Genomic DNA, 14,856 nt, shown 5'->3' with positions numbered 1-14,856 from the left:
GGATATGCGCTACAGCTGACGTCACCAGCACGATTCCTTTCCTTGCAGAATGGCAGTTTAGCGTACATCTAGTGACAGGTCGCAATGTCTGATGAAATGTCCCTGTCCGATGGAGAGCCCTCAACGCGAGAGCGATGGGCTCCGGTCGGGGCAGTGGCGGAAGAAGCGGACGAGCAGAGTGCGGTATTCGGAGTTGGGATGAAGTCGGAAGGTGAGGAGGGATCCGGCCGGCTGCATTGTGCTGGCATGTCTGGAGAGATGGTAGACAAGCTGCGCAGGCTCGAAGAGGAGCAGGAGCTGCTCAACTCGTCTCTACTCGCCCTCACCTCACATTTTGCCCAAGTGCAGTTTCGTCTGAAACAGATCGTGCGGGCTGAGGGGCCGGAGAAGGAGGGGCTGCTAGCCGAGCTAGAGGACTTCGCCTTCAAGGGCTGCCCCTATGTGCACGGGCCTTCGGGGATTCCGAGCCAGCAAGTGCTGGATGACTCGGTGAGTAAAGGTGAAGGGGTCCACCTAGTCTGAGGAAGTGATTCCAAATCTCTTTATACATCTGTGCCATCTTAGGCGCGACAATTAGGCTACCATTATTTGCTGTAGGGACCATTTACACCTGTGTGTTTGTCTTCAGTGTGTCTTCAAAAATTAGATAAAACTAGATGTGATATTTGTTACAACAATGCATGCCTTCCCCCCCCCCCCCCCCCCCATACTCTAAAATGGAAGCACATTAAAAGTATAGTACTTTTTTTATTTTTTTTTTATTTTTTTATTTTTTACAAAGAACACATATAAATGCAGACCATAAGCATTTGCCTTTGGCCTCATACACACTGGCACTGTCAAATCTGTGTTTGTATGCAATTAGAGGACATTCTTAACTGCATGTAATGATTTTTTTTTTTAATGGTGAGTGTTGGTGCAGTCCATTAGGCCCGGTTCACACTGGTGCGACATGCGCTATGACTTTGAGAGCACATGTTGCATGACATGTAAAAATCAATGTTTCCCTATGAAAGCCATCTTAAAGGAGTTGTAAAACCTCCACAGTTTTAATTAATTCTATGCATTAAGGTGAAACACCTTTGGTGCTGCAGCACCCCCCCCCCCTTTTCTTCCCTAAACCTGATCATTCCAGCAGCTGGAAAGAGCACACCAGCTCCAGCCCTCATTGGATAGATTGATAACAGCAGGAGTCATTGGCTCCTGCTGCTGTCAATCAAATCCAGTGACATGGGTGTTGGGAATGTGTGTCAACGGACGCAGCAGGGGAAATCGGGAGAGCGCCCACACGGGTGCCCCCGTGGAAAGCGGCTCTCCGTTTGGGCACTCGATGAAGAGGAGGAGTCAGGGATGCCACCGGCCCCCAGAAAAGGAGGACCTGGGCCGCTCTGTGCAAAACCCTTGCACAGAGCAGGTCATTATAACATGTTTGTTATTTGAAAAAAAAAAAAACCTTTACAATCACTTTAACTGGTCCGACTTTGGAAATGTTTCCCGCACTACTTTGGCCAGACTTCTGTCCGATTTCAGCCCATAATATAGAGTGGAAGTTACATCCAAGTCGGATCCTCATCTGAAAGTGGTTGTAAACTGTGTACTACAACTTTTACTTACATCATGTAAGCCTATAATAATAAGGATTGATTAATTTAATTATTACCAGTGTATCACCTATATCTATTACCTGTATTATTATTTTTTAGCATTTAGCACGGTATACTTTTTATCATTTATTAATTGTTCACACCAATTTCACAATGCAGCTGCTTTAATAATGTGGTATAGCAATTTGTTTTCGTTATCCATATTAACACATACATGAGGTTTTTTCAATTACTTTTAACCTTTGGTGCATTTTCATATGATAAGAATTAGGGGTGCAACGGATCGGCACCGATCCGTGATCCGAACGGGTCACCCCGCTCGGATCGGCACATGCCGCGATCTGCGGTGCGTTCCGCGGTCTCGGCCTTAGGAAAGGCTGCGGCTTCAGCCTAGCTCCGAAAGCGGCGGCCATCTGTTTACACTGATCGCTCCGACAGAGCGATCACTTGTAAACAAACTGGCGTCATGTCATGACGCCGGTTCCTCTCTCCCCTTTCTGTACTAACCTGTACAGTGGAGGGGAGAGATCCTGAGAATGAAGCAGCCATCCCTCCATACCCTGCAGTACCCAGCAATACTCTAGCAATAACCTGCAGTACCCAGCAATACTCTAGCAATACTCTGCAGTACCCCAATACTCTGCAATACTCTGCAGTACAGCAATACCCCAATACTCAGCAATACCCCAATACTCTAGCAATACTCTGCCATGCCCAGCCGCACTCAGCCATACTCAGCTATGCTCAGCCATACCCAGCCATACTCAGCCGTGCCCAGCCATACTCAGCCAATATTACAGTGGGGGAGATTGTGGATATTACAGTGGGGACTATATGGTGGTGGAATTTTCACAGGTTTTTGCAAATTAAATTATTATTTGCTGATCCGAAAAATGATCCGATCCGTGACTCTGATCCGAGGAACGATCCGATCCGTGAGTTTTTTGATCCGTTGCACCCCTAATAAGAATTACCTGTAGGTACTGTAAATATCTCCTAAACCATGGAGGTTTAGGAGATATTTACCATATACCGGATATACTCGAGTATAGGCCGACCCGAATATAAGCCGAGGCCCCCAATTTACCCCCAAAAAAACTGGCAAACTTATTGACTCGTGTATAAGCCGAGGGTGAGACATGCCTGTCCATCCCTGTGTGTGTGTCCGTCCATCCCTGTGTGTCCGTCCATCCCTGTGTGTCCGTCCATCCATCCCTGTGTGTGTGTGTGTCCATCCATCCATCCATCCCTGTGTGTGTGTGTGTCCATCCATCCATCCATCCCTGTGTGTGTGTGTCTCCATCCATCCATCCCTGTGTGTGTGTGTCTCCATCCATCCATCCATCCCTGTGTGTGTGTGTATCCATCCATCCCTGTGTGTGTGTGTCTCCATCCATCCATCCCTGTGTGTGTGTGTCCATGTGTGTGTGTGTGTGTGTGTGTGTGTGTGTGTCCAGCCTACCTGTGTCCCGAGCCTCCGTCCCGTGCCTTGCCTCCTTGCCTCCGTCCCGTGCCGTGCCTTGCCTCCTTGCCTCCGTCCCGTGCCGTGCCTTGCCTCCTTGCCTCCGTCCCGTGTCGTGCCTTGCCTCCGTCCCGTCCCGTGCCGTGCCTTGCCTTGCCTCCGTCCCGTGCCTTGCCAGGATCGCCGCTCTTCGTCGGCGCCTCGGCGGCCATTCTAAAATTCAAAAGCCGCGCCTCCGCCTTCGCCTGTGATAGGCGGAACACTGAATTTCCCAGCAGCCTGTGTTCCGCCTATCACGGACATCGTCTCATCCTCGTCCGTAGTACGAGGATGAGACGATGTCCGTGATAGGCGGAACACAGGCTGCTGGGAAATTCAGTGTTCCGCCTATCACAGGCGAAGGCGGAGGCGCGGCGTTTGAAGGGTAGAATGTCCGCTGTCTGTCTGCTCGACACGCTGATCGGGCAGGCAGACAGCGATGACTCGAGTATAAGCCTAGGGGGGCACTTTCAGCCTCAAAAAAGAGGCTGAAAATCTCGGCTTATACTCGAGTATATACGGTATGCTTGCACTGACATCTTTGGCGCATGCGCACTGAAGAAACTGCTCGATCGTGTCATTTCTAAAGGGCCTGTGCCGTGACCGGCTCCTGCACACATCCGCCGGAGCCCACAAACCCGGAAATAACTCCGGGAGACATGTCGCCAGTAACAGCGGTGTACGGGGACCGCTACAACAGCTTTGATTTAAGTTAAGTATTTCATAATGAGTATGTGATGCATACTAGCTCATTATGCCTTTGTCTTGCAGGTGTTTTTTTTGGGGAGCGTTTACTACCACTTTAACCGGTCACCGACCAGCGCACGCCGATGTACGTCGGCAGAATGGCACGGGCAGGCATATTGGCGTACAGGTACGTCCAATCTTCAATGCCTCCCTGCCATCGCGAGCGCGCCGACGGCAGTGCACTCGCGTGCCGGTCGGGACCCCCGTGAGTCTGGTAGCGGGTCCCGCGGACTCGTTCGCCGCGGGCATACCCGCGATCGTCTCACGGGACGGCTGAATGGAGGAAATGCCGTGTAAACAGCATTTCTCCATTCTGCCTAGCAACTAGTGACGCTGATCTCTGCTCTGTGATTGGAGCAGAGATCAGTGTTCACTAAATGAAAGCCCAACCCCCCCACAGTTAGTAACACACCCCTAGGAACACTTAACCCCTACACTGCCATCCACTGGTTAACCCCTTCACTGCCAGTGTCATTTACACGGGAATCACTGCATTTATATAGCAGTGATTACTGTAGAAATGACAATGGTCCCAAAAATGTCCGATTGTGTCCGGCACACTGTCGCAGTCACAATAAAAATCGCTGATCGCCGCCATTACTAGTAAAAAAAAATAATTAAAAATTATTAATAAAAATGCCATAAAACTATCCCTATTTTGTAAACGCTATAACTTTTGCGCAAACCAATCAATAATCGCTTATTGCGATTTTTTTTTTAATCAAAAATATGTAGAAGAATACGTATCGGCCTAAACTGAGGGAAAAAAATGTTTTTTTATATATTTTTGGGGGATATTTATTATAACAAAAAGTAAAAAATAATGAGTTTTTTTCAAAATTGTCGCACTATTTTTGTTTATAGCGCAAAAAATAAAAACCGCAGAGGTGATCAAATACAACCAAAAGAAAGCTCTATTTGTGGAAAAAAAAGGACGTCAATTTTGTTCGAGAGCCACGTCGCACGACCGCACAATTGTCAGTTAAAGTGACGCAGTGCCGAATCGCAAAAAGTGGTCTGGTCTTTGACCAGCAAAATGGTCCGGTCTGTAAATGGTTAATTGATGTGATTTGTATCTGACATTGCAGGAAGATTACACAGGCGTTACCTGAAGTTGCTTCTAAGTCTCACGACTTTCATGTCGGAGCAGTGTGAGCCTGGATTTAGATACTCAGTGTGAACCTGGCTTTAAGTTAGAAGGCTAGCCTGTATTTGTAGGAGGAGTCTGGGGTATATATATCCCTCCTCCTCTATTTTAGATTCTTGGCTTGTTTCTGGGTTTATACACCTGAGAGCTGACACACCTCACTTCCGGGTCCTTGCTGAGCGATGGTCGGCTGCAATGGTGGTGGCGGTTCCTCACTGCACTCATGCCGGGCACCACCGAGGAGACTGCCCACCCACCTTCTCTTTAGGGATGCACCGAAATTTCGGCCGCCGAAACATATCGGCCGAAAATGCCCTTTTCGGCAATTTGCCGAAAGAGAAAAACGACCGATAATGGAGCCGAAAATGGGGCGGGCCAGGGTAGGGGGCGGGGCTCCGCCCCCCGCCCCTGGTGCGCCCATCATGAAAAGCTATATCTATATAGTGCGGGAGAGCCGTCTCCGCCGCCTGTTTGATCACAGCGCCGGGAACATCACAGCTTTTATTTCAATAGCTGTGTGTTCCCGGCCGTGCGCCATCACGTACAGCCCCTCCCCCTTGTCAGGGCACTTTGATAGACAGATCACCCGTAGGATTGGACAGATGATCTGTCTATCAAAGTGCCCTGACAAGGGGAAGGGGCTTACGTGACGGCGCGCGGCCGGGAACACACAGCTATTGAACTGAAAGCTGTGATGTTCCCCTGCTGTGATCAAACAGGCGGCGGAGACGACTCTCCTCTTCTCTTCACAGGTTAGCTGCTATGAGGGGACACACTGGCTGGCTGCTATGTGAGGGGACACACGGGCTGGCTGCTATGTGAGGGGACACACTGGCTGGCTGCTATGTGAGGGGACACACTGGCTGGCTGCTATGTGAGGGGACACACTGGCTGGCTGCTATGAGGGGACACGCTGGCTGCTATGAGGGGACACACTGGCTGGCTGCTATGTGAGGGGACACACTGGCTGGCTGCTATGTGAGGGGACACACTGGCTGGCTGCTATGAGGGGACACACTGGCTGGCTGCTATGAGGGGACACACTGGCTGGCTGCTATGTGAGGGGACACACTGGCTGGCTGCATTGTATCAATTGTATCATGTGTGCAATTTCTGACCATCTCCTGTACCACGTCCGCAGTCTCTGACCATCTCCTGTACCACGTCCGCAGTCTCTGACCATCTCCTGTACCACGTCCCCTGTCTCTGACCATCTCCTGTACCACGTCCCCTGTCTCTGACCATCTCCTGTACCACGTCCCCTGTCTCTGACCATCTCCTGTACCACGTCCCCTGTCTCTGACCATCTCCTGTACCACGTCCCCTGTCTCTGACCATCTCCTGTACCACGTCCCCTGTCTCTGACCATCTCCTGTACCACGTCCCCTGTCTCTGACCATCTCCTGTACCACGTCCGCAGTCTATGACCATCTCCTGTATAAAAATATTTTTTAAAAACAGTCATTTTCGGTATCGGTGCTGTTTCGGTATCGGTTTCGGTTTTCGGCCTAGTGTATTTTTCATTTTCGGTATCGGTTTCGGCACCAAAAAACCCATTCAGTGCATCCCTACTTCTCTTCACCCCAGTGTATATCTGGCTCCACAATGGGGCCTCCTGGTGCTCACGCCGGGGGGGGTTTAATCGACCGCCCGCCCGCTCCTCTTCCTGCGCAGATCAGGCTCCATGCATCTCAGCATTCCACACATAGCTTGTTCTGTCTTAGCGCTGGTTGGTCTCAGCTTGTCAAGTCGTAGCATTCCTGTACAACATTTCTGTCGGAGGAGAGCGGTCAAAGTGTATCACAGTCAGCAGGCACAGTTAGGTGTTCAGTCAGTGTCCCAGTCACAGTGTTTCAGTCATAGCTGGTGCGGTCGCTGCATGTTCCAATCGCTGCGTGGTTCAGTCACAGTGGCTCTGTTATAGCATGTTCGGTCATAGCGGTTCTTGTCTGCGTTTTCTGTCTTGGGGTTTTCTGTCTTAGCTTGATGGTGCCACACAGCCACGGCATACTCTTAATAGCCGTTTCATCTTCGTTGTTTCCATGTCATCGCACCTTTTTTATTCTGTGTTCTTTGTACACCTGGGTTTGTTAGCAGTGCTCATGTCTCAGGTTCTGTCTCGTCTATAGATCCATATGGGCTGAAGTTTTTTGTTTTACAATGATTGTGTACCACAATCTCCTCGCTCGTATAACATTCATCTTATGATGCATGTTCATTTCATTACGACTACCCACCACAGTGTGTGGGTACAGCAGCCCTAAGGGTTTCAGTTTGCTACTTGTCTTCTGTTTTCTGTTGTAGCATTCCTGTCGTAGCTTTTAGGTTGCAGCATTTCCGTTAGCTAGTGCTCACATCCAGGATCTGTCACGTCTACGGATCCATATGGGCTGAGGTTTCGTTTTTAATTGTCATCCCACAATCTTCTCACCCGTATACCATACGTAATACGTGCACGTTCACATCACACCTTTACTACTACCCACCACGGTCTGTGGGTACCTTCAGCCCTGAGTGTTCGTTTTTAATTACCTGTCTTGGCGCTGCAGGTTGCTCGGGCTCGTTCTCTGCATACACTAGGATGGGGTCATTAGGTTCACATTCACGTGCTGTTGGTCTTGTAATTTCTGCACCTACATCCTCATACTTGTCAGGTATATAGGGGTGTTAGTTGTCTGTTCTCATGTCTCTAGTTTGTGTTTCCTTGGATCAGGGCATGTCGTGTGTTTTGGAAGGGACAAATTTGCATTCATTTCTCCAACGCTGCATGGGGGTTCAATGCATGGAAGTACCTCATCAAGGGGTGGGACCTTACCAAACTCATAGCTGAGTTTTATCACTGGTGTACCCCTTTCCCGGCCCCTGCTGGGGGGGGGGGCAGTACTTTATAGGTGTTTATGCCCAACTCCATCCCAACCTATTCCATTCACCAGTGCAGTCCATGTTTCTATGCATGATTCTTTAACCCAGATTCATGCAGTACTAAATGCGGTCTCAACGTTAATGCTACAATTGTCAGGATGGAGGGGTTCATAGCCCGCTCAGCTAGAGCGGAAATGTCAGCTGTAACCCTGTCTCCTGCTTTTTCTCAGGGTGCCGGCAGGTGAGGTTGGAATTTCTTCACTGGGGCATGTGGAACTGGGGGCAAGCCTGGTCACATGTGATCAATCTGGGCAATGGTTCTTTATCCAGAGTATTCCGTGGGCTTCTACCAAGGGTGGGAAGGTTTCATAGGTTCATGTTTCTGGCTTTCGCTGCATATTGCCTCTGCAATTTGGCCTCATCTACCAACAATATCAAGTATCTATCAGGTGTCCAGTAGAGCTGCACGATTCTGGCTAAAATGAGAATCACGATTTTTTTTGCTTAAAAGATAGATCACGATTCTCGTGGCGTAACATCATCTTTCACATTAAAACAAAAAAAATTTGCTAACTTTACTGTTTTTTTATTTTTTTTAATTATTGAAGTGTATTTTTTCCCAAACAATTGCATTTGAAAGACTGCTGGGCAAACACAGTGTGACACAGTGTGTCTGATTCCTGTTTCCTACCCTTGGCGCAATTCCCATTTTGTGCTCAAGGCAGTCCCCTTTTACTACGCTTATAATTTCCCCACGATTAGGATAGATGGACAAGCCAGGGGTTGGTGGTCTTAATCTGTACCACAGTAACAGTGTAGGATTGAAGTACATGTCCTTCTCTGTTCTATTCCTCTGGTCAGCTCTTTCTCCCTTTTCCCATAGGTCCTCTCACCACAAACAGTTTGTTCTCATGACCAGGTCTCTTTCCAATTAGGCTCATATCCTTTACCCCTTTCTGGATATTCATCAGGATCAGAGGCAATTTTTGCAGATCCCGAACAGGGGGTCCCTTCTTTTATCATCAGGTTCATGGGGAGCTGGAGTTCCTCCTGTTTTGCAGTTGCATACGCAACCCCCTTTTCCATAGTCATCCAGGCATCCGCTGTTTTCTGGACTGATGGGTGTTGCTGGCCCTTCATTGTAGCTTCACATCACATCTACTTTGTATCTCTTTTTGCCCTCTTTTAGGCATACTGACCAGCTAGGCCAAGGCACACCTCAGGTCTTGGTAGTTAGGATTATTGCATTCCCAAGTGAAGACTCTGACTACAAGTTAGAAGGCTGGCCGCAGGCTAGCCTGTATTTGTAGGAGGACTCTGAGGGTATATATATCCCTCCTCCTCTATTAGATCCTTGTTGGCTCGTTCCCCCATACTTTCATAATTTAATTTACATTTTATATTCATTCAGGTTATGCCCTCTTTTAGGCATACTGACCAACTAGGCCAAGGCACACCCCAGGTCTTGGTAGTTAGGATTATCACATTCCCAACTGAAGATTCTGACTACAACTAGTAGTATGTAAGCTAAACCTGCTTTAAGCTGTTTGCTACAAGAGACGCTTTTGCATTTCTTGCAAGTATGTTTACAATATCATTTTAGGCATTAGGATTATGTAAATCTTCCAAAAATTATTATTCATGTATGTTCTGAAAGGCGACATCCTAGAAAATAAAATTTTTATAGTTCCAATTTTTTATGCCATACAATATTAGTGACAGATTATGAAACAAAATGTCAGTATAATACACTAAAGTGAATTTTAGAGCACAAAATTGCAGTATATTAGAGCTGCACAATTAAGTGTTAAAATATCCCAATCTCGATTCAACCCCCCCACAATCTTATCCAAACATTTCCTCAATTCTATGTGACAAGTGCAGGGCTGCTCAAAGCTGTCAAAAAACAAACAAAAAACCCAGCAATGTTTATCAACATTCCTCAGTGCAGGGAGATAGAGATACAAAGGGGGTTGTTTACTAAAACTGGAGAGTGCAAAACCTGGTGCAGCTTTGCATAGAAACCAGTCAGCTTCCAGGTTTTATTCTAACGCTTAACCACTTAAGGGCCGAGCCTCTTTCTGAGATTTGTTGTTTACAAGTTAAAACATTTTTTGCTAGAAAATTACTTAGAACCAACAAACATTATACATCCCCCCCCCCCCCAACACCCTAGAGAATAAAATGGCGGTGGTTGGAATACTTTGTCACACCGTATTTTCTCAGCGGTCTTACAAGCGCACTTTTTTTGGAAAAAATACACTTTTCTTTTCTTACATCAGGGGACACAGAGCCATAGTAATAACTATGTGGGTTATATCGGCATATCAGGTGCTGGACACTGGCATGCCCCTTAATGCTTGAACTTCCCCCATATAACCCCTCCCATTACTGGGAGTCCTCAGTTTTCTCGCCAGTGTCTAAGGTGTGGGGCACGTGTAAGGAAGTGTGTACTGAGCTCCATGGGCAGTAATCCTTTGATGAGAGCCAGCCATCTTGACTGGATCCATTCTGATGTCTCCATAATGGACTAAATGAACGGTACCCGAGCTTCATCATCCGAAGACATGAGGTTTTGCTTGCGAATGCTTTTAAAGCTGGGCCCTGGGATCCAGTACTTTTTGGTAGTAAGGCCAATAAAAGTTTACTGGCAGGGTCTTCTCGCAGGTCCAGGATTGCTGGATTACCTGAGTGTACCCCTGTTCCTGAAGGTTTCCTTTCAAGGTCTCGGAGCCTACCGTGAAGGGCGAAGATTTTTTATTTTTTTTTGTTATCTCTGACAAACTCTGCTGCGAGGAAAGGTAAGGGAGATAATCTCTCCTTCCATGTGTTGTCATGTCATGTCTACGTGTCACCACTGGAGGCTGTATTGAGCACTCACCCTTCTGACACTGGAAACAGCAGAAGCTCCACTCTCCTCTGAGTTCAAGCCAGCTCAGATCCTCAGGTATGAAGGGGGGTCTGATCACTTCCTGGGCCCCCAGATTGGCGATTTTGATCTATTTGAATGCCAGCAAGCTGCCTCTTTTTCTTAAAAAGTTTTTTTTTTTTTTTTTGGGCAAGTCGCCTCTGCTTTGTACTGTAAGCTATGAGTGACAAAGGGACCGGGAACCCCACTAAGGGTTCTAAGGGGTTAATGGTATACAACAAACTAAAAACCCTTCCAAAAGAATGTCTTCCTCCCCGAGAGGTAAAAAGAAAATACAGCCAGTCAGATGAAGCCGTCAAGGGTAGAACACTTCTGTCCCTGTGTATTTCATACAAACAGGTTTTTCTTCTGCCATTTAAAAGATTATTGCTAGGATGTCTCTCCATAGTAGGACTAAACATAGCAGATTCCCATCTAGTCCTCTGGGCCCTTTTGTTGAGGTGCAGGAGGCCGGGGATCAGGTAGATCTTCCTAAATATTGGACGACACTCATATTCCCCCTTCAGAGGATCCTAACAGGGAGGGAGTAGCCCACACAAGTCAGGTGTTTGTCTACTCCCTTACTTAACCCTTTTTGTTGCCTGCCACAGGCTCTGGAGGTATCTACCTCTAATAGGGATTAGATCCCACCTAGGGATGTTTTTTTTTCTATTCATGCATAGCTTATGCATTCTGAATGGGAACATTTTTATGAAAGAAATGGGGGGGGGGGGGGGGGGGGGTTCCAGCTATTAATGCTGCAATCACCTCAGTGAGCAGAGTCTCACATGTCCAGTGGATAATGCACTGATGTTAAAAGATCCAGCAAGTTAATGTTGGATTTTCCTTTTAAAGGCAAGATGCATTTTTGCAGTTCTGGCTGCAATTGGAGTAGCTCAGTCCATTAACCCTTTAATGTCTGCTCCACTATTGTGGTGGAGCACATTTTGAGTCACGCCAATGCATTGGAATGTGGACTCTAAGGGGTTAAGGAACAGGTCTGAGATACTTGAAAGTTCTGCCTGATCAGCAGGCCTGGCAAGGGGCTGGTGTATTTGTTGCACTGTGTCTCACAGATGCTATGAAGGACTCAATTGTTTAAGCCCTATGGCTTATACTTGGACTAGTGCATTTTTGCAGAGGTCCATGGCTGAGATATTGATCAGCCAAAGCACCAGGTGAAAACCCTTAGCCAGTCTGTGTCACTTGCTGGGGTACGACTATTTCGAGTGGATAAGTACATCTAAAAGGGGTAAAGCTCTCTTTACCAATAAAGGAGGTTCAAACAGTTCTCCTTTAATCATGCAGCCTCTCCTAATGCCTGGGGTATCTGCCTTTAGGCGGTCTTGACAGGAACTTGGGGCAGAAAGCCCATGAAGCAGAATGCTAAGGCTTTCTCGTGAAGGAGCATCCCCACTCGTTTCAGTGAGGGGAAAGGTCCTGCGATTCTCAAAGTCTGGCAGGAACAATGTTTAGAGCAGAGTGATTTCTGCGATTTTTTTTTTTTTTTATTTTTTTTTATTTTTTTTTTATTTTTTTTTTTATTATTTATTTATTTTCCTCTAAGTTACATCTAGAGTTTCAAGAGCCCGGATTTCGATCTGAGGGTCCGGGGTTCGGTCCCGTTTGGGTGCTGCCTGTGTGGTCCTTGGGGCTGCTGATGCGGCAGTCTATGCAAGAGTGTCCGTCTTCTCAAAGAATGCTCCTAAAGTTGCAGAGAGGAAGTGTCTCTTTCTGGTCTCTGGATCAGCTGTTATCCCAGTCGGTGATATCAGAGATTCCCTTAGTAGAACAGGGGTTTTTGACTCAAACCTTTTAAGGTCCCAGAGCCAAGCAGAGAGGTAAGACCCACTCTAGATCTCAGAGATCCGAATCGGCACTTAAACATCCGATACTTTCATAATTCGATCGGCTGTGCCCATCCTACAAGGAGGGGAGTTGCAAATCTCCATGTGCCAAAGTTTCCCCCATACCAGAAATCTCTGCGGTTTGAAATATAAAATTATTTTTATCAATCGTGGCACTTCCATTCGGCTTAGCCACAGCACTACGAGTGTTCTGAAAGATTCTGGCACCTCCTTTAGCCAGGTTAAAGGCTCAAGGCATAGCGGTCCTAGCCTATTAGAAGATCTACTTTGAATAGATCATTCAGTCTCAGGTCTAAAACCAGAGTCTGATCTCAGCTGTAGATAGCTGGATTCTCAGCCTAGGAAGATTCTCCTTAAAACCATCAAGGAGGTTACGTGGGGGCTGGTTATAGATACCATACAAAAGAAGGTATTCTTACCCCAGACAAGAATCAGTTTCATTGTAGGACTAATTCAACTTATCAGGAAAGGAAAATTTATTCGTTTTGGCTGCAGGAGATTTTTAGGGGAAATGGTGGCCTCCTTCAAGGCCATCCCTTACGTGCAGTTTTATTCAAAGACTGCTTCAAGACACCATCCTGTTTGTCTGGAATAAAGAGGATTCAGGCCTTGTTTGTTTCCAATATGCTTGGCTCCCGACATAGGTCAGAGCCTAAATTGGTGGTTGTTATCCAGCAGGAGGGAAAATCTTTATCCTGCAAGGTGTTAACAACAGATGCCAGCCTTCTAGGCTGGTGAGCAGCCCTGGAAGAAGATTCTGTCCAGGGGAGATGGTCCAGGTTAGAAGACCTTGCCTATCAACTTTTTGGAAGTTTCAGGTGGTACATCTGGCCATAGAATCTTGGTGGTCAGATTACGGGACTGTCCTAACAGGATTCAGTCTGACAGTGGTGGCTTACATTGATCAATAGGGGAGGCACAAGAAGTCATGCAGCCCAAAAAGAGGTGAATAATGTTCTAGCTTTGGTAGAACACAACACTCCTTGCCTATCGGCAAATTTTAATATTTCAGGCGTACTACTTGAGACGCCAACAATTCTTTCCGGGAGAATGATCTCTTCACCTCAACATCTTCCTAGCAATATGTCAGATGGGGTACTCCGGACATGGACCTATTCGCGTCCAGATTCATTAATAAGGTCAACAACTTTGTCAAACAAGGGGTCCGCTAGCAGGCGGAACAGAAGGAGGCGATTCTGGTGGCCCCAGCGGGTCCCTGAAGATGTTAATTTATCGAGATCATAAAGAGGGCAGTAGAAGTCCTTTGGACTCTGACATTATAGCCAGACCTTCTTGCACAGGGTACGGTATTTCAGCCTACTTTACGGACAAGGAGTTTAACAGGTTTGACTGTTGAATCCCACTCTATAAAAGATCGTGGGTGATCTCCTTCAGTAGTGTCTACTTTGACTATTGCCAGGAAGCCAGCTTCCAGAATCACTTACTATAGAATCTGGAAGGCATAGGTTTCTTGGTATGGATCCAGGGGTTGACACCCCAGGAAGTATGTCAATAGGCAGGATTCCTGCATATGGGATCTGAAATGAAGCTGGCCTTGACTTTTGTCAAGAGCCAGATCCAGGCCGCGTTGATGTCTTTTCCTACGGCCTCTTGCTTCCCACTCTTGGTGCATAGCTTATTCAGGGGGTACCATAGTTTATTCTCCCTATCAAAGCACCTCTAAATTTTTAGGATTTAAAATTGGTCTGGTCAGCTTTGTTAAATCAGCCGTTTGAACCTTACGAGAATCTCTTGGTTCTTTGACGAGAGATATTTTTTGCTTGCCATTTCTTCTGCTAGAAGAGTATTAGAACTAACGGCTCTGTCTTGTAAGAGCCATATTTCATCATGCATAGGGACGAGGTGGTTTGATGTCCTCATCCTGAATTCTTACCAAAAGTGGTAACAGGTTTTCATTTAAACCAAGATATTATTCTTCCTTCTTTCTCCCCAGAAGCCTTAATCTGGGGAAGAGAAAGCACTACAGTCTCTTGATGTAGTAAGAGTGATCAGAATCTATTTAAGGGCGACCGCTCAGGTTCGCAAAACACAGGTTTTGTTTGTACTGCCAGAGGGTCCAAGATATGGACAGGCAGCGTCAAGATCCACTATTTTCAAATGGATTTGTCAAGTGATTGATCAAGCTTCAGCTTAAAGAAGAAAATTCTTCCTCCTCATATTAAGAGCATCATCAGGCCTTTATGGCTGATGATTGGTCT

At 46.8% G+C, this 14,856-nt stretch overlaps 1 protein-coding gene across 2 annotated transcripts in view; it reads left to right on the top strand.

The window, feature by feature from the left end:
• The window catches only part of RUNDC1 (RUN domain containing 1), a 228,425-nt gene continuing 213,569 nt past the window's right edge, over positions 1 to 14,856 (top strand). The window contains exon 1 of one of the 2 annotated variants that reach the window (XM_077459427.1): positions 1 to 489. In XM_077459427.1, the coding sequence (XP_077315553.1) occupies positions 85 to 489 (405 nt within the window). In that variant the 5' untranslated portion in view covers positions 1 to 84. The remainder of the gene's footprint in view (positions 490 to 14,856) is intronic. The other variant, XM_077459426.1, reaches the window with a different exon arrangement.

Source organism: Lithobates pipiens, unplaced genomic scaffold (genome assembly GCF_037356315.1).
Source record: "Lithobates pipiens isolate NorthernLeopardFrog02 unplaced genomic scaffold, aLitPip1_a1.2 Scaffold_28, whole genome shotgun sequence".
NCBI classification, from domain to species: domain Eukaryota; kingdom Metazoa; phylum Chordata; class Amphibia; order Anura; family Ranidae; genus Lithobates; species Lithobates pipiens.
The sequence above is the reverse complement of the archived record's forward strand: the minus strand, read 5'-3'. Positions and strand labels throughout refer to the sequence as shown.